General features: G+C 35.1%; 1 protein-coding gene and 2 long non-coding RNA genes across 3 annotated transcripts in view; all 3 read left to right on the top strand.

The window, feature by feature from the left end:
• LOC126975049 (WD repeat-containing protein 7) overlaps window positions 1-7,352 on the top strand; it is a 96,252-nt gene extending 88,900 nt beyond the window's left edge. The window contains exon 22 of the mRNA XM_050822839.1: window positions 7,301-7,352. Coding sequence (XP_050678796.1) covers window positions 7,301-7,314 — 14 coding nt within the window. The 3' untranslated portion in view covers window positions 7,315-7,352. The remainder of the gene's footprint in view (window positions 1-7,300) is intronic.
• On the top strand, window positions 360-1,881 carry LOC126975123 (uncharacterized). Its single transcript, XR_007731635.1, has 2 exons — window positions 360-458; window positions 1,620-1,881. It is a non-coding gene; the product is annotated as an uncharacterized LOC126975123 (long non-coding RNA).
• A 1,815-nt stretch (window positions 7,353-9,167) lies between the features above and the next one.
• LOC126975122 (uncharacterized) lies at window positions 9,168-10,906 on the top strand. Its single transcript, XR_007731634.1, has 2 exons — window positions 9,168-9,351; window positions 10,259-10,906. It is a non-coding gene; the product is annotated as an uncharacterized LOC126975122 (long non-coding RNA).
• The last annotated feature ends 7,902 nt before the right edge of the window (window positions 10,907-18,808 follow it).

Here is an 18,808-nt window from a genome sequence, read left to right as displayed (position 1 = left end):
GACTGAATTATTTGTATTCTGAATATATTGGTATTTCTTAGTCGAAAAATAATATAGTGTCCGGATAAGTAATCACCAACATAGTATATGCTTAAACCTTTTCCGAAACACGCTGCATCTTACGGTATAAATATTATTCTGATCGGTTCAGTAGTTTTCGCAGTATTACTAAACAAAAAATCCGGCTCTCCATTTATTAGTCCTCTCCTCTGAGGAATACGACGCGTGGCGTCGTATTATTCGGGCTTTGGGAAGCAATTGTATATATGATTTGAAGTCGTCAAAATTAAACTTTGCTGTTGATTATGCACTAAATGCTTTCGTTGTATTTTCATTTGCACCATTAGTAACGCCAAGTACCTTGATAACTTTAGCAACACTTCATATAAAACAAAGATTGTATACATTCAGTAATTATTTTTCAACGATGAAGCTCGTTAGCTTATTTCTGGTTTTGTGTACGTATTTTTAATCGATTATGAAAACGCTTTAGTATGTATAGTTCATAATTTTCCGTGCGACCTTTTTTTCGGAATATGCCTGTTAGATTTTTTTACTGAGAATTTTTGAATTCTTTTACTGCAAAACTCGGAATGCTCCTTTAAAAACCAGATTGTGATCATTAGCAACAGTCTATTTGATCAAGTATATTTAAGAAGAGGTCATAATTAATATCTGAAAATACTCTTTACAAATAGATCTACAACCTAAGTTGTACCAGGCGATGTTTTAGGCTGGGTTGCATCATATTAGCTGTTATAGTTAAGGTTTAAGTCAAATTTAACGTTAACAGTAACGCTGAACTTAACATAGACTGCGGAATGTGTTGCACCATCGTATTACTTGGCATAGTTAAAGTCAAAAAGTGAAATCGGTATCAAATATATATATATATGACAGGGCAAAGGCCGGTCACATCGTCAGGATCTTCGTGGCTGTCCGTTGTTGTGGGTGTTTTAACACTACAGCAAGGTACACTTCACAAACATATCAATTACTATTGCGTAATAAGAGTGTGGTGTTCCCGGCATGCGCGTGCGACACTACCGCCTCGCTCGATAGTTATTCCCTGACAGCCTGCTCGGCGCTCGCCCAGCACATGCTCTCCCCCGTACTGCACAGCACGCCGATTACACCCGACCTATGACGAATACCAAATCATCTTCGTACTCGCTTCATGACTACGACATATTATACAGCATGGCGCTACAATGGCGACATTGAATAAACACACGGACAGAGCTACTAAACCGTAATTATAAAAAAATATTTAAAAAAATAAAGTAAATAATTGAAATTTTTATATTTTCAAACAAAGAAATTATACATTTAGAGATTTTTTTTTAATCATCCTTACGTGAGCTCTGACGGCTACGCCGCCGCGTGGAAGACGTAGGTGTCAGTTCCTACGCTAGCTTGCGGCTACTAGATTGCTTACAGGATGTTCCGAAATGATGTTATGGAAAATTGATTTATTAAGGTGAATTATGTATTTTATATTTTTTTTTTATGATTACGGATGAAGTAGCTTTACCCGTGTCTTTGTTTAATGTCACCATTATCGCGCCACGCTGTATATATATAATATACTATATAAACTGACCAAGTTTACATTTTAGCTATTGCAACCCTAGTCAGCTGTAGTTATGAACAAACGGATATCGATGTTGTCTCCAACTATCAAGATTCGCCCGACACACGGTATGGCGATGCTGGAAACGATCACAAAAACATTTTCCGACGTTCTAAAGAGAGTCATATGAGTAAGGTTGAGAAGGAACTCCTGAAGCTGTTCGAGGAGATTGTACCTTTGATACAGCACGTGCCTTGGAAGTGGATCGCTGAGAAAATTAAGGAATAAATTAATATTTTTCGTGTGAATTTTTAATTTTATACCACTATTAAAACTTGGCTTTTCTTTTAGAGTCATTTATTCTGTAGAGCGTTTATAATGTATTAGCTGTGTACCCTGCATTTGTTGCAATGCTAAGTTGAACATTAGAAAAAAAAGTGGGTGCGTGTAATTTTTACGCGCGATTGAAGTAAAACTGTATTTACTTTATTTAGTGAATAATTATTCTTAAAAAGTTGAAAGACAAGAAGAATTAATGTATATCATTAAATATATAATTAATGACAGCCAAAGAGCTAGGAGCATTGTTACATTTGTTGGCTATTTTTTTTCGCAAACGCTGACCTGTTCATCTTTTGAGCAGCTTTTTGGTATTTGCTCTACCTAGAATAAAAAAATCCTTTATAATAATATACTATATTATTAATAGTATTTTAACAAGTGGGATTTTATATATTTTACTTAAAAATGATGTAATAAGTATTTGTTATCTAACAATTATCTTAACAATTAAAAAAGAAACACGGGATTGACTGAGCTCTAGTTCTGTCAGAAATGAAATTGAGTTACCCTTAAGTCGGGCCTTAAGAAGTTTATCTTCAATAATTCATTTAAAAATAGATATTTGGGGCCAGGAACCATCGCGGACATTTCCAGAACACTCTCACAGAGTTTCATCACAATCTAATGAATGGTTTCGGAACGCATAGGGAACTGTTTGTTTTACAACACTCTTAAATTAGTGAATACTATAAAATTATAAATCTGCAAAAAAAGCAGAAGGTTTTCAAGCTTTTTCTTATGTTTGTTACCTCAGAAATTCGTCACTTACGAGCTGTTTTTTTTCAAAGAATTCAGATAAGAACAATTTTGTAATTTTTTTTATGGTCGCTACTTTCCTGCATGAGAACTGGCTTATCTGAAGCTTATCTAAATTGGTGAATACTATAGAATTATAGATTAAGAATTTGAAAAAAAAAATACATGGTTATCTAGCTTTTTCTTATGATTGTTACCTCAGAAATTCGTCATATGTGATCAGTTAAAAAAAATCAGATATACAAGTTTGTCATTTTTTTAAGTCTATGGTCGCTACTATCCTGCATGGGAACTGACTTATCTAAAGCTGGAGCCATTTGAGTTTTAGGGGATTTTTATTTTAGAACAAATTTTAGTACCACCTACCAAAAATATACAAACAAGCTTTAAACATTTAAATAATGAACTGTAAAATTGTTACAAAACTAAATAAATGTTGCTAAGCTTCTAAGATGTAAGAATGATGAGACAACGACAATTTAATAGTCGAACACAAATAAGACAGAGTAACGCCCGAACTCGTAAACGGTTGAAGCGGAAGTGAGCTCGCGCTAGTGACACATCGCTTTTAATAGATATCTCCACCCGCTCCTTCTTTCATTTTCTACACGGCCTTTCCTGACAGGAGGCCGTCCTTAGTCTCCTTAGTCTTCTGACTCTGAAGATCCATTTCCAGAGTTGACAACGTCCTCTGTGTTCCGGACGTGCTGGGTTGTGGCCCCATCACGTCCCACAACTCCACATCAGAAGGTTGGATGACACTCGAAGCGATAGACTCATCCTAATTGTGAGTCTCTGTAATGACAAAAAAGCGGCTAAGTGCGAGTCGGACTCGCCCATGAAGGGTGTCGTAGCAGCAAGTTGTTACTTGCTGCTACGACATACGATTATATGTAAGTTCTTCTAGTTCGTTGTAACTCTGATCGATGTTTTAATTATAGTGTATTTAAAAAAAAAACTTCCTACTAGATCTCCTTCAAACTAATTTTCGGTGGAAAGGAGATTGCCCAAAAATGTATGAAACACTGCCTAGTCTTGCATCAAATTCAAAGTTCTTTTAGATGATACGTAAACATCCACTGATTACCCCACAGTTATTATTTTTGAAATCAAAACCCGGGTTTGGATGTTATTTGACAAAATGTAACAAAACCTCAAAATCAAAGCAATTCGTATGACGTCCAGGTAATTACTAGCTTATGTACAGTGATATGTTGACATAACTGAACCTATAAACTACGAAATACTCTACATTAAATTAATTTCGAAAAGAATTGATTGGACCTACCAAAACCAAAGACGGCCTTATTACATATTTACCTACAGACTACTAGCCTACTAGACTTGCAGATTTAGTAGACTTTCCTTATGTAAATACAAATAAACTACACTACTGTGGAATAAAACACATAGCTAATTTAATAATAATATATTTATTAATCAAATTACTTACATTTTATGTGCAACAACATTTATGTACATGAATAAAAACGCGTTTATTAGGACAACACATGTTTTGGCTTACACTATTGTGATACACAGGTAGTAAGTACTTCTAAGTATTTCGACATTTGGAGATTTTATTGATCGTATTCACACTCATATATATGTGGAATGGTCATTTTTAGATTTAAGTTTTCTATTTTATTGTTTTATTGCACCTTTGTACTTAGCAGTAAGTATTGTTTTCAAAAGGTTGTAAATAAAGGGATTGAGAAAAATTCCCAAATAACAGATGTTTAGTTAAGATATTTTAGAAAGCGTGGGAACGTAAGTATATGTTTGCCTCGTGGCAAAAATGTACATTAGAAGTACTGAGAGTGTAAGAACGAAGTATGACTGATGCGGGGGTGAGAATCCAGGTAGTAAGTAAGATATAATTGTATGGGACTCAAGCGGGCAGTTGCTACTTAACTTCGATGTACGACAGACCTCTGTCCTTTAACTCTGTCAATTTTTTCTAATAAATATTCTCACTTTAAATTAACCGCCCCGTGATTCCTTAACCATAACATCTTAATAAACATTTAGTATCCTATCCAATAAATTCCGATACTACAATATTTATATATATACAGTCAGTGTTACAAAACCACACAAACTAAATAAAATTAAAACGTCTTATCCTATTCCTAAAGTATGCAAATAAGTCCTTTCGTAAGTAACGCTAGACTCTAAGTAGTTCACCACAAAACAAGATTCGTGATCACTCTTTTTCATACTGTACTATTTACAAATTATAAAGTTTGAGGTAAGAGTAAAAACCAGATCGACACAATAATCAATAACAAACTGTAATGGCTCTGGCGGCCGGGCTCTATGTCAGTCATATCATATTGCGAGGTGAAGAGATGGCGGCCTGAAATCGATCGACAAATCGAGTTTTAACCATAGGTTAATGTTTTTTTTTTATCCTACTAAAAATATAAAATAATAATAAATCTCCGATACTAAGTAATCGAGGGTAATTTTTTAGAGTTTCAGATTAACAATAATAAAGGATAATGCAAAATGTAAACATTGATCAGTGGGAGATTTCCTTGCACAGGAAGCCGGCGTGATTATGGATATCACAACGGCGCCTTTTTTTGCCGTGAAGCAGTAATGTGTTACCATTGTTGTGTTTCAGTCTGAAGGGCGCCGTAGCTAGTGAAATTAGTGGCCAAATGAGACTTAACATCACTTTGTCTCAAGGTGAAGAGCGCAATTATTGTAGTGCCATTCAGAATTTATGTGTTTTTCAAGAAACCTGCGCGACACTGCATTGAAATGGGCAGGGCGTATGAATTACCATCAGGTGAAGGTTCTGCTGGTCTCATCCCTTACTGTCATAAATAAAGATTTGATGTTATATTAAAATGAGACTCACAATTGAGATGCCGACTCCACATAATGTGGGATAAGGGCTTTTATGGATAAAAATAAAGATTTCTGATTAGTTTCGATAACCTAAAAAAGACTTATGAGACTGGTTTCAGAGTATGTGATCTTGCCAAAATCGATTCTAATACAAAAACATCGATTTGAATCAATAAATGTCAATAGTACCTAAATAATTATTAAGTAAACTACAACAATCAAAGATATTGATGGCTTTATTTCCGTCACCGCCATTTACAGGAAAATCTATATACTGTTTTTATTTTAAATTGAATCCTCTGTTCAAATCATCGATTCCGATCGGAAGATTATGGCAAAAATTGAGTAAATAATTACTATATTAATTTCATTTTAACGCATGAGAAAAACCTAGGCGACATATGGTCATTCTGATTTCGCAGCAATTTCTGAATTTTTTGTAAAATATCTTCTTGCATATGCTCATCAGTACACGACTCATGATCTTCAAACTGCATAAAAGATTGCTGATATTCATGTTTTCTCATTAATAAATTGAATGGTTTTTTTCCCTTTCTTAAAAAGGGCGGGATCGAAGTTTCATCCAGTCAATGCATGAAATCCTGGCAAACTTCTAGAAAAAGATTTTCCAAAATACTCGTAAACCTTTGTCAAATTAATATATCTTTGGTTATTTCCGGTGCCTGCGTTTAACCATACATTCGAGTCATCATTTTTCAAGTTAAATATATGTCCTAGCATAATTATCGCGATGTCAGTATCAGAGCATCTGATAACAAAATTTGCTTCAACATCTGTATTCCAAACATGAAAAACAATTTTAGTATCTATACAATTTTATTATTATCAACGATGTAAGAATAACATTGTTTAAAATTAATTAATATTCGTTTATTTTCAACAAATGGTATCATTTCATCAGATGCCCACTGTTGAATAAAAAAAATCAACAAGGGCCTGTTTAAAATTAATATTTTTAAGTTCTTTAAAAAAATCTGACGGTCGATCTTGATTGGGCCTGTGATGTTGAAATTTAGTTGCGTCGACTCTCTGCGAAGATCTCTTTCATAGTCTTTGATCGAAGGAGAGAAATATTTATCAAAAATGACGACGTTGTTGTTGACCAAGTTGTTGTGAACGTCTCACTCGCTCTGAAATGCATGCGCATAGTGCTCTCGCGCTCGCGCTCGCGCTCGGTTGAATAATTTTGTGTTTCGGGGCTGTTTGGTCACTCGAATTTGTCTGACTGATAAAATATAACTTTGTAGTAGTTACTTTAATAACATATTTGAAAGTCAGACATGAAAAAATAAGTAAAGTTCATTAATTTTTGTCGAGCTTTAAAGCGTCTGACAAAACTTCTGGTCCATGAAATATGTCTGACACTTTATTATTCTAGTTTAGAAATATATTCTACAAAATATATATATAAAAATCAGCCATACGATTTTAAATTAGATAACTCATATTTTTAGTTACCTTTCTCAGCTTGTACCTGCCCAGGTCTCACAGGGCAAGCTCCACAAGTAGGCAGGTATTTAAAGTATACTAAACAAATATAGTGAAAATAAGTTATGTCAGAACGCTCTGGGATCTTGGACTATAAGCAGCTAATCTTAGTAACACCAAACAATTAGAATTTTAACTTACCTACTAATACCACTAATAATTTCGCTTTGTGTAAAAAGAGTTATGGAGTAAATGAGTCTTTATTATTATTATTTAACGAGCATAAATAAAGTTGTTTCATATTTATTATTTTTGTTTCAGGTATGTACAATTGAACAAATCAGGAAGCGATGAAAAAACATCTCTCTTTTGTGGACAATCTTATGTTTTTATATCAGGTATGTCAACTTCTGCTGACATTTTTTTTTAAATTTATTACCTTTACAAAATTTATTAATTTGTGATATATCTTAATCTTACTAGTGCTGTTTGAAAGCGCTAAGTTATGGATCTGTCAGTCAATTTTAATTTTTTTTAAATCACTTTAAAACTTACAACATTTTACATTTTTACCGTCCATCTATCGAATGTCGCATTACAGACGGCCGCTGAGTAAGGCTGAAATTCTACATTTCGATAGTGATTCTACATTAGGTCTTTGTTGTTTTTATAATGTTGGTCTTAGATTATATATTCGTGTAGATAGACTGTGAAGGCTGACACGGCGAAAACGTCGAACTATTGGCCTCTACTTTCAGCAACGCTCGCACATTAATACACAGTGACTGACGTATATTTTTTTTTAAACTTTTGTATATGTAAAACTTTGCCATATTGGCTTGAATAGCTAAACTGATGCAAGTCCAATCGGTTTGAGAATATTGAAGCCTAATTATTATTGCTTCCACAAAGCGGCAGCGCGAGGCAAGAAGTTTCTCGCATAACGCGTGGTTGTGGAATGCCAGACGTCAACATGATGCGGGTGGAATTTCACATTTAACGTAATATCTGGTGGTGGAATTCGGCCGCTGGTATCAAATGAAAAGTTTATGTTAAACCATTTTTTCTTAGCTATAATGATATTTTTTTTATATAATACATAACTAATACCATAGTATATATATTTTTTTTAATTATAATGATTTAAAACCGGCTTATTCATAATAACGCTGTCGACTTACGAAACCTACTTGAGGTATCGGACACTTTTGTCCCTTTCTATTAATTGAAAAGTAAAAGGCAATTTATTGGAAGAAGAGGACAAACTAGAGTTCAGGTCGCCCGATGTTTAGTGATCACCGCCGCCCACATTCTCTTGCAATACCAGATGAAAAACAGGAGAGTTGCCGCCCTTTAAGAAAAGTGTACACGTTTTTTTAAAGGTGCCCATTTCCAATCGTCCTTTAAACACATTACACGGAAGCTCATTCAATAGTAAGGTTTTACGTGGAAGAAAGGTCCTTGAAAACAACACTGTAGTGGAACGCCAGACATCCAGATAGTGGGGATGATACCCTGACTTGCGGATATGCGTGGAACGGGGTGCCTTCGTTTTGTTGCCTCGTTTGTCCTCGGAAAAGCGCAGTCTTGTGCCCTCCACAGAATATAGCGGGTGGCCCTGGCGAGAATGCTCGGGGAGGGATAGTCCGCTAATGGCAGAGCCGGTACCTCTGTGGGGTAAAATTCCTTTGAGGACCGCTATCATATTGTGGTGAATGCACGGGGGGATGGGCTCCTGTTCTCGACACTAACCCATGCGAAACAAAACGGCACTAGGCAGTGGCCTAACAGTGACTAAGTAGTGACTTCACGCCGGTTTTCTGAGTCGTACTTAATCCGGACGAGTCTGGCCCTATGCCCTGGCGTCATTGGACGGTAGCATGACGGTAGTTTAGAAATGGGAGATTGCTTAAAGCCGTTAGTCGCCTCATACGATACCGTTGGGCGTGGGACTCCCCTAAGTATTCTTTTCTTGCCCGGGGGAAGTATAGGGAAAATATTGTTATGGGCTTATAAGACCGAATGACTGAACTGGTCGTTATAAAAATTAAATTTGTCTCGGGGGCTCGACCTCTCGGGTTCCGTCCGAGCGTTCTGAGAGAGTTTCTAACTGAGCCAACCGTTCGAGTACGCATGGATCGTAAATTTTTAGGTATATCTTGTGCAACTCTCAGGTTGTGATAGTCGTTATTGAATGTGAAGCAGAATGTTATAATTCTCCGATTTTTTTATTACTTTTAATTAAAAACTACACGAATCGCATCATCTGATTACTGATTGGAGATTTGGCGGAAACAATTGACTATTAGACAGTGTGTTGAATTGATCCTTCAATGACATTGCGATGCTCTACGTTGCATACTGCGTTATTGGTGAGGCTTACTTTTATCATGCTGTTTCGAGTAATTCAAAATATTATCTCACCAAAACATTTCTTATTGGTATCTAAGACTTAAAAAATTATTATGATTTCACTAGTAATAAGTTGTGAGATCTCTATAAGGCTAAGATGTATAAACCCTACTTAGACTTTACTCACGTAAAAGCATAATCTTTGGTTTAGATTTTATAGTTATTTGATAGCTGCAATTATGCTGAGCTTAACCTGAGACAGCCCAATGCAAAAATCTTTTTCTTGTTTTATCATACTGTAAGTAAAGTCTGAGCAAAGTCTTAGTACGGTCTATAGACGTCACCCTTACTGCCACTCCTAGATAAGCGATAAATCTTTGGTAAAGCTAAAAAACTATGGTTGGACTGTTTCGCAAGTATAACACAAACTATTTTTATGGACTTGATTATTACATCAGATAATAGTTACATGATTCAATAGTGACCCAAATAAGATGCCAAGCCATACCAGTGGGAGGCTCCTTTGCACAGGAAGCCGGCTAGATTATGGGTACCACAACGGCGCCTATATCCGCCGTGAAGCAGTTATGTGTAAACATTACCGTGTTTCGGTCTGAAGGGCGCCGTAGCTAGTGAAATAACTGGGCCAATGAGACTTAACATCTAATGTCTCAAGGTGACGAGCGCAATTGTAGTGCCGCTCAGAATTTTTGGGGTTTTCAAGAATCCTGAGCGACATTGCATTGTAAGGCGTAGGGCGTATTAATTACCATCAGCAGAACGTCCTGCTCGTCCCTTATTTTCATAATGAAAAAATACTTTTTATTGTAATTGAATTGTTGTCGAAAAATTTCACTAATATTGGTAAGAATTTTGCAGCATTACCTAATTTTTTTAATTTTGTAATCTTACTTTTTATTGATACAGTGTTCACGTTGTCACATTCCTCGCATACTTACAAAGCAAATATTCATGGCCAATATGATATGACTTCATGGGTACAACCAATCCAAGAACCTCATAAGGTAAAGCATGAAATCATAGATGCAGAGGAATTGAATAATAGATACTGGCAACACGGGAGATATGCGTGGCTCAATATTATAATGGGAATTATTTTCCGTCCTAAAATCCCTATCAGGCCGCCTAAATTCCCTATTAGGCCGCCTAAAATCCCTATCAGGCCGCCTAAAATAAGGCCGCCAAAAATAAAGCCGCCACCAAAAAAGCCGTCGGCTACAAAACCACCGGTCAAACCAACTAAGAAACCCCCTAAAGCGACGACCAAAAAACCTAAAAAAGGCGACAACAGCAATGACATCGACATTGACGTCGATATTCGTGTTAATAGTACCAATAACTGTGAGTGTGTTTGTCCACCCGATGAGGTGCCTTCCGGTTCAGAGGAACCCTCCAGCCCGGAGGAACTATCCAGTCTGGGGGAACCGTATCCCAGCTACTAACTACTAAGACCAAAACAACTGCGATTGAACTCATTACAATGTTTGCCAATGTCCTTTTAATATCAAAGGATTATTTTAAATGCACTATAAATTAATATTATTATTCATTAATTTTAGTTGTATTATTATTTAAAAGAAATACCCCAATTGAGCGATTGCATATAATTATATCTAATGCATTTAATACTTATAATATACTTTCGTAAAAAAGCATGCAAGAGTGAAGAACATCTTGAACGGAGAAACAGCAAGAAACAAAAGAAAAGCGAATCTATTGTTACTGTAACATATTTTAATTGAGTACTGGTAACTAGCCAGCTTGGAATTAGCTTCTTAGAATATTGAATATTAAACCAAATTTATCACGCATTATCGGGCTGTCACGTTGTCTTTACCCAAGTATTATATATTAAACCACAATGCACTAATTGAATTTACTACCAAAAGAATGAATGGTAAATACTTTGATTTCAATGAATATATAACATCAAAAACATATTTTGATGTTAAGTTGATTGCCAAGACTGAGCCAAGGTTTATCTATAGGACCTCAACTCTATGAATCATCTCTGCTTAACGTTTTATGATAAAATATTCTGGTTATTATTGATGATATGGATTATTAAACGCTCAGCCGTTTTTTTATTTTTCTTCCTGATTGGTTTTATTTTAAAAATTAAATTGATAATAGAATCCACGAGTGGTTAAGGGTAAGGTTTCACTGATGATAAGCCACAAATAGTCACCGTGACTTCACTATGATAAAATTTATTTGACGATAATAACTCGATTAATATAGTTCACCGACTATAATCAGTTAATTTTAAAAAGTGTTTCCAATATTTTCAAATCATCACCATCGAAGTGATATGTTGATAAAACATGGTACATCTTGCTTTTTATTTGGTTGAATGTAATAATATGTCATTAAAATGTTGTTGCTCGTGAACGGGCGCTACTTGCTACGTCATCGAAAAATTTCCCTCATATTGTTTTATTATATATGTGTGGGCAAACGGGCAAGAGAATCATGTGATGGGATGAGGTAAGGCAATGGCCCATGGACGTACTCAACACCATGCGTTGCTGACCTTTAAGATGCTTGTGTGCTCTACGCTCGTAAGTCCCTAAGTCGTATAGTTCGGGAAATTTGCAGGTAAGTAATTGATTCCACAAAGAGGCTGACGAGGCAAGAAGTTCCTCGCAAAATGCGCCGTTGTTTGCCGCCAGACATCAATGTTTGACAGATGGAATTTCACATTTTGACGTAATGTCCAGTAGTTGTAGTTGTCCGGAATTTGACTTCTGGTATCAACTTGAACATTTCCTCTCAGCACTCCCCATGATATCATATGCGGTAGAAGATGCAGAGGGAACAGACATCTCTACGCAACGCCAAAGAATCAAGCTTATCGGTTATGACTTGATCGTCAATGATTCTCGCTCTCTCGCCTTACTGAATATCAATGCCGAGGATACCGGTATTAGCTGTGGCAGTCAGAGTAGCGATCTTGAATCGAGAGGATACGACAAAGGGGAACATTTAGCAGTGAACGCACAAACTATTGTGTGGGTTAACCTGTACTAAATTTTGTTCTTTGCATAGCATAGTTTCAATTTCAGCTATATATAAGTTTGTTCCAACCCTCGTCGATGCTAACCCGAGAGATCTTGGCACGGCCGTTGTAAGAGGCATACCTTGCGCTTTTGTATGCATAGCAATTTTTGCCGCTGATTTGCTGTATATCATTAATATACACAAGAAACAGTTAAGGAGACAGCACGGAACCTTGTTATCCAGCGTTTATGTGTTCTAAGTCATAGTATGAACCATTATTAACTACTTTGATGCTCCGATCAGCCAAAAAGCTAGTGACCCATTTGCATAACCTGTCGGGAAGCACATAGGATTGCAGTTTTGCTATAAGCACTTTGGGTCACACTTGATCGAAGGCTTTCGTTATGTACAACAGTACTACGTACAACAACAGTATATATCAAGCATTGTGGAGATAAGTAACGCGCGCTCACACACGAAACATTGCGATCAACCAGTTAATTAAAAATAATTCAGTTAAAGTGATAACTACGTGTTTATAGTGACAAAAACACAAGTGCAATCATTCACCTACAATTATTCTGTGAAATATCTATATATAAACAGTCTCTGTAAGTGTTTTTAATCATTTATTTTACTTTATAATTCGTATAAAGTGACAACACAAACAAAACATATGAGCGACGACAAAACTTGCGTGGCGTTTTTATTTTTATCTACACCCATGCTTTAAATCCTCTATTAAAGATTCTGAAACAGTTAGCTTATTGCCAACATTAAAACACCCAATGTTCTAATAACCATTACATCATCCAAAAGAGTGTTGTAATGTTGTACTGAATTTCATAACAACACTCCTATGTTTTTTTTTATCCCTTCATGCACAAAGAGTTTCAACATACAGCCACATTCTTATTGCTCGATGCGTGGTATCTGTATGAATTTCAAAAAAAGAACATTTTCGTTTACGCGCGCTCCACACTCCCAGAACGTCGCACGCCGTAAAAAAAAGTAGGTTATTCGAATCCCCGCCATTTTTCTTCGATATTTTTATTGTTTTGTTTACAAAAAATGAGCGATTCATTTTAAACGCTGCAAAAGAACATTATATTCGAGTGAATTTTTATTATTGCACTATACAAAATGTAAATTACTACTAAAAGAAATAATTATTTCATTAATACTTAGTTTATTTGTATATAATCAGTAATGAATGATATTAGGTAAGTAAGCTAACTGTTCCAGAATCTTTTAGAGGATTCATATTCTGGGTGTAGATAAAGTCTTGTATGCAACTGTTGATAATTCGGTATTAAAACAAAAAAAAGTGTACGTTACCAAAATTTTCTTATAATTGGAGACTTTAACTTACCTCATCTGAACTGGTCTTCCATTTGTCAAGACACTTTATTATTCTCCACCGAGTACGAGCCATCCAAACTACTAATATACACTAAGTCCTTTATGAATTTAAGACAAACCAATAATATTCAAAATGAAAATGGAAGACTCCTTGATTTAGTATTTCAAATCCAAACATTTTTATTCAATATAGGATAAATATCAAAATAGGATGTGAAATCACTTATTGAAAGTCAAAAAAACTACCACCCATTCCAAAGTGAATGCCTCAGGCCTGAGAAGAATGGGCGCAACAAACTCTTTTCATCAAAAATATGTTTTACAATTAAAGTATTATTGTACAATTAAACTTATTATTTAATAGCCTGAGGGCGGTCAATCCATTCCCAATCTGTGGTATCATTAAGAAAGTCATTTATGTGATAGTAACCTTTACCACACAAACGTTTTTTAACAATTCTTTTGAATAACGTAATACTTTTGTTTTGAACATTTTCTGGGATCTTGTTGTAAAAGCATATACATCGCCCCACAAAAGACTTACTAACTCGACTTAGCCGAGTAGTAGGCATCATCAGTTTATGTCTGTTCCTGGTGTTAACATTATGGTTATGACAGTTTCTGGCAAATTCACTTATGTGCCTATGAACATACATTACATTATCAAGAATATATTGAGAAGCAACAGTCAAGATGTTAATTTCTTTGAATTTTGCTCTCAATGATTCTCTAGGACCTAGGTTATAAATAGCGCGAATAGCCCTCTTCTGCAGCACAAATATTGTATTAATATCAGCAGCGTTGCCCCATAGCAATATACCATAGGACATAATACTATGGAAATAACTAAAGTATACTAGTCGCACCGTATCTATGTCAGTTAATTGTCTAATTTTTTTAACCGCGTATGCTGCAGAACTAAGTCTGTTCGCCAATCCTTCAATATGGGGGCCCCATTGTAATTTGGAATCTAGAGTTATGCCAAGAAATATAGCAGATTCCACCATTTACATTTTTGACATTTGGTACGGTAAATTTAATGAATTTAATTTTCTTGCTATTTAACAATAGGTTGTTAGCGCTAAACCAGTACACAATGTCAGATAAAATATCGTTCACTTCGTCATACATAGCTTGGTTTCTTTTCACTTTGAAAATCATTGAAGTGTCGTCCGCAAACAATACTACCTTATGTTTTTTCTTTATAAGATTAGGAAGATCATTTATATAGATAAGGAAAAGGAACGGTCCAAGAATAGACCCTTGTGGTACACCCATACTGAGAGGAGTACCAGGAGATCTCCTGCCATTCACGTCGACCCTCTGAATTCTATTGTTTAGATATGAAGTCAGAAGATCGAGCGCAGTTCCTTTTATGCCATAGTGGTATAGCTTCCTGACCAGCGTTGAATGTTGAACACAATCAAAAGCCTAAGATAAATCACAGAAGATGCCAAGTGCATTCTGCGATTCCTCCCAATCAGGCAGGCATCAATAATATTCTTGATCAGCTCAACACCTGCATCAGTTGTTGAACGTCCCCTAGTAAAGCCAAATTGTTTCAAATTAAGTAGCTTATGAGAGTTAAAGTAAGTAAGCATTTGTCTTAAAATTATTTTTTCAAAAATTTTACTAAGGGTCGGCAAAACCGACACAGGACGATAGTTGTTCGGGTCAGAAGAGCATCCCCACTTAAATATTTGTGTAAATTTTACTATGTTTCAGAAGGTCAGGAAACACGCCACGATTAATACAATTATTAAATACTATTGCAAGATATGGTGCTATGACATCAATTATTGAACTTATTATTTTAACAGAAATGCCCCATATATCAGCAGTTTTTTTCATGTCTAGAGATTTAAAAGTTTTAATTATTTCTCCAGGGCTAACAAAACTAAAATTGAAACTTTGTTGACATCCTATAACATTTTCCTGAAGAAGTGACTCAGCAGCACTGGTGGAGGAGACAAGAGTGTTTGTGATAAAAACTGGAATCTCACAAAAAAAATTCTCAAAAGCAGTAGCAACTTCCTGCTGAGATTGCATTATTGTATTGTTTATTGATAGATTATATTCAATGTTGCGGTCTTTCAATCTTCCAGATTCCCAGTTAATAACATTCCAAGTCATCTTTATTTTATTTGGTGCATTTTTAATTATTTGTCTGATATGCATAGACTTTGCAATAGAACAAACACTTTTAAATAATTTAGAGTATTTTTTAACATACTCAAGAAAAGATGCATCATGATTATACAATGATCTCTCACTATACAGTTCATATAGCCTTTGTCTGCTCCTATGAATGCCAGCTGTTGCCCAATCATTAAATGACAGGAGACCACCTGATTTGACTGTCTTAGAAGTAAATATAGAAGCAAACTCTGTTTTAATTATTTTAAATAACATGTCATACATTTCATTTGGATTAATATTATATTTGAATAAATCCAAATTTGAGACTTTAACTGACACATTGCCTCTATATTTCTTCATTCGCCTATTATTCACAGGAACAAACGTACGTTATCTACTTTATCAAACCGTATCGAGCGTTTGGATGATCCTTTGCTTAATACGGTACCTCATCACCCACCTTTGGACATATCGTGCAGTATAAATACTTCAAATAATAATATTATGCCGTGTATTGCTAACATTAAAAGGAATTATTATAAAGTGGACTATTATCTTATTAACAGCGTAATAGAAGAAGTGGACTGCTTTTCTCTCCTATCTTCTCTTTCAGCCGAAGAAGTCATGAATGTCTTTTACACACAAATTCAAATAGTCATCAACTCTCATGTTCTTTTTGCCAAAATTAGTTCATCTAAATCCCCCACCTGGTTCTCTAAACCTTTAATAAAATGTTTAAAACGCAAACTCAAAATATGGGCCCGTTGGAAATCTTACAAAAACCTGCGTGATTATCAGGAATTTTCACTATTACGTAAACGGGTTAAATTGCTTCGTACTACATGTCATAATAAGTAGATTAAATACGTTGAAAACTCTTTGAAGAATAATATTAAATTTTTCTGGAAATATGCATCTTCTTTAAAAGAGTCGAACTCAGGTTATCCTCGCGTAAAATGACGGTGTCGAATCTGATAGCTGATATGTTCTCTAAATATTTTTGTATATATATTTTGACCAATTTGAAAATATAAGTTGCGACAACGATCATACTCCGCTAATTGACAATGTACGTCTCCACAGACCCAATATTTTAGCAGAACACCAAAATATCGACCCCAATAAAGGCGCCGGTCCTGATAACATTCTTCCGGTTTTTCTAAAGCGTACTTGCAAAACGCTATCTATTCCTTTGGAAATTAGTTTTAATAAATGTTTATCCTCTGGTTACTTTTCTTGTATCTGGAAGATAGCTTATATTACGCCTATATTTAAAGCAGGAGCAAAAAATCAAGTTGCAAATTATCGTCCGATCTCTATACTGTCATCTATTCCTAAAATTTTTGAGTAATTGGTACACCAAGTCGTATACACAAAGCTAAAACACACAATCATAGAACAGCAACACGGTTTCGTGGCTGGCAGATCTACTTTGTCAAATCTTCTTGTTTTTACTGATTATTTATTTAAAGGACTTGATAATAAAAACCAAATTGAAACAGTCTACACAGACTTCCAAAAGGCATTTGACAAGGTGGACCACCTACTGTTATTAAAAAAATTATCATACAACGGTATAAAAGGTAACCTCTTGCGTTGGTTTGCTGCTTACCTAAGTGCCCGAGTACAATCGGTAGTTATTAATGGTTTGATCTCCCCTACAGTTAACGTAACGTCAGGCGTACCTCAAGGCTCTATACTCGGTCCATTGCTTTTCACACTTTTTATTAATGACATCTCTGATTGCTTTAAGTCTTGTAAGTTTTTATTATATGCAGATGATTTAAAATTGTATTCCCACATTGTTGACTTCAATGATGTCCTGCTTATGCAGGAAGACTTGAATAGGTTAGATGTCTATTGCAAATGTAACAAACTATTTTTAAGTTACACCAAATGTAAGCATATCTCTGTAACGAAAAACAAAAACAAAATTGAAACGAGATTAACACTAGGCGATGAAGAACTTGAAACAGTTACCTGTATAGTGATCTTGGGGTATACCTTGATGCCAAGTTGACACTTAATGACCACATTGATCACATAGCGAATAATGCATATCGTATTTTAGGCTTTATTACACGCGTCTCTAACGCATTTAAATATAAAGATACATATATGTGTCTTTATCAAACACTTGTGCTGTCGCAGCTTGAATATGTTACCCAAATATGGAATCCGCTGTATAAAGCATATGACCATCAGGTCGAGATGATACAAAAGAAATTCTTGCATATCCTAAACTTTCGCTTGGGTGGACGTCGAAACCACTACAAGAATCTCTTAAAACAATTTAATATTCTTACACTAAGCCAGCGACCGAGTTTAATTGAATTAGTCACTCTGAGAAAAATATGTACGAGTGTAATTATATCCTCAGTTGCTTCATTTAATCGATTTTCACAATCACGTAATTTCATCTAAGCTGCATTATGTTAGATTTATTTATTAACTGGTTGTCTGCAACTAAGTGTAAATTTAAATATTAAGTGTACTTAGTGAAACTGTTTAAGGAGACATCCTTGTGTCCATATTTCTAATTTTACTTTATCTACTTTATGTTTAAGGATGTATCTGTATTTGTTTCCAAATTAATAAATACAAACTCACCGTTAACGCCTCTCCCTTTGACTTTGCGCTTGCGCCAGTTTATGGGTGAGCTATATAAGATCACTAGCTGAGCGACCTTGACAGAGAAAATTACGATATTCAATGATTTGTAATTATAGAGTTTTTTTGAACAAAAATCTATTTCTTACGATTTTAACGTTGAACACAATTATTATATTGGATGCGGTACTTTAAAAACTAATTTGTTATGTATATTACAGCCACTGCAAAATACTCTAATTGATTTAAAAGAGTGGGCGTTGAGTTTATTGCATGTTTTAATATGTTTAAAATATTGATTTAAAATTGTGGTCATAAGTGTTGTGCCACTACTTCACATTTAAT

The sequence above is a fragment of the Leptidea sinapis genome, chromosome 34 (assembly GCF_905404315.1).
Source record: "Leptidea sinapis chromosome 34, ilLepSina1.1, whole genome shotgun sequence".
Classification (NCBI taxonomy): Eukaryota; Metazoa; Arthropoda; class Insecta; order Lepidoptera; family Pieridae; genus Leptidea; species Leptidea sinapis.
This window is presented reverse-complemented; position numbering and strand designations above follow the sequence as displayed.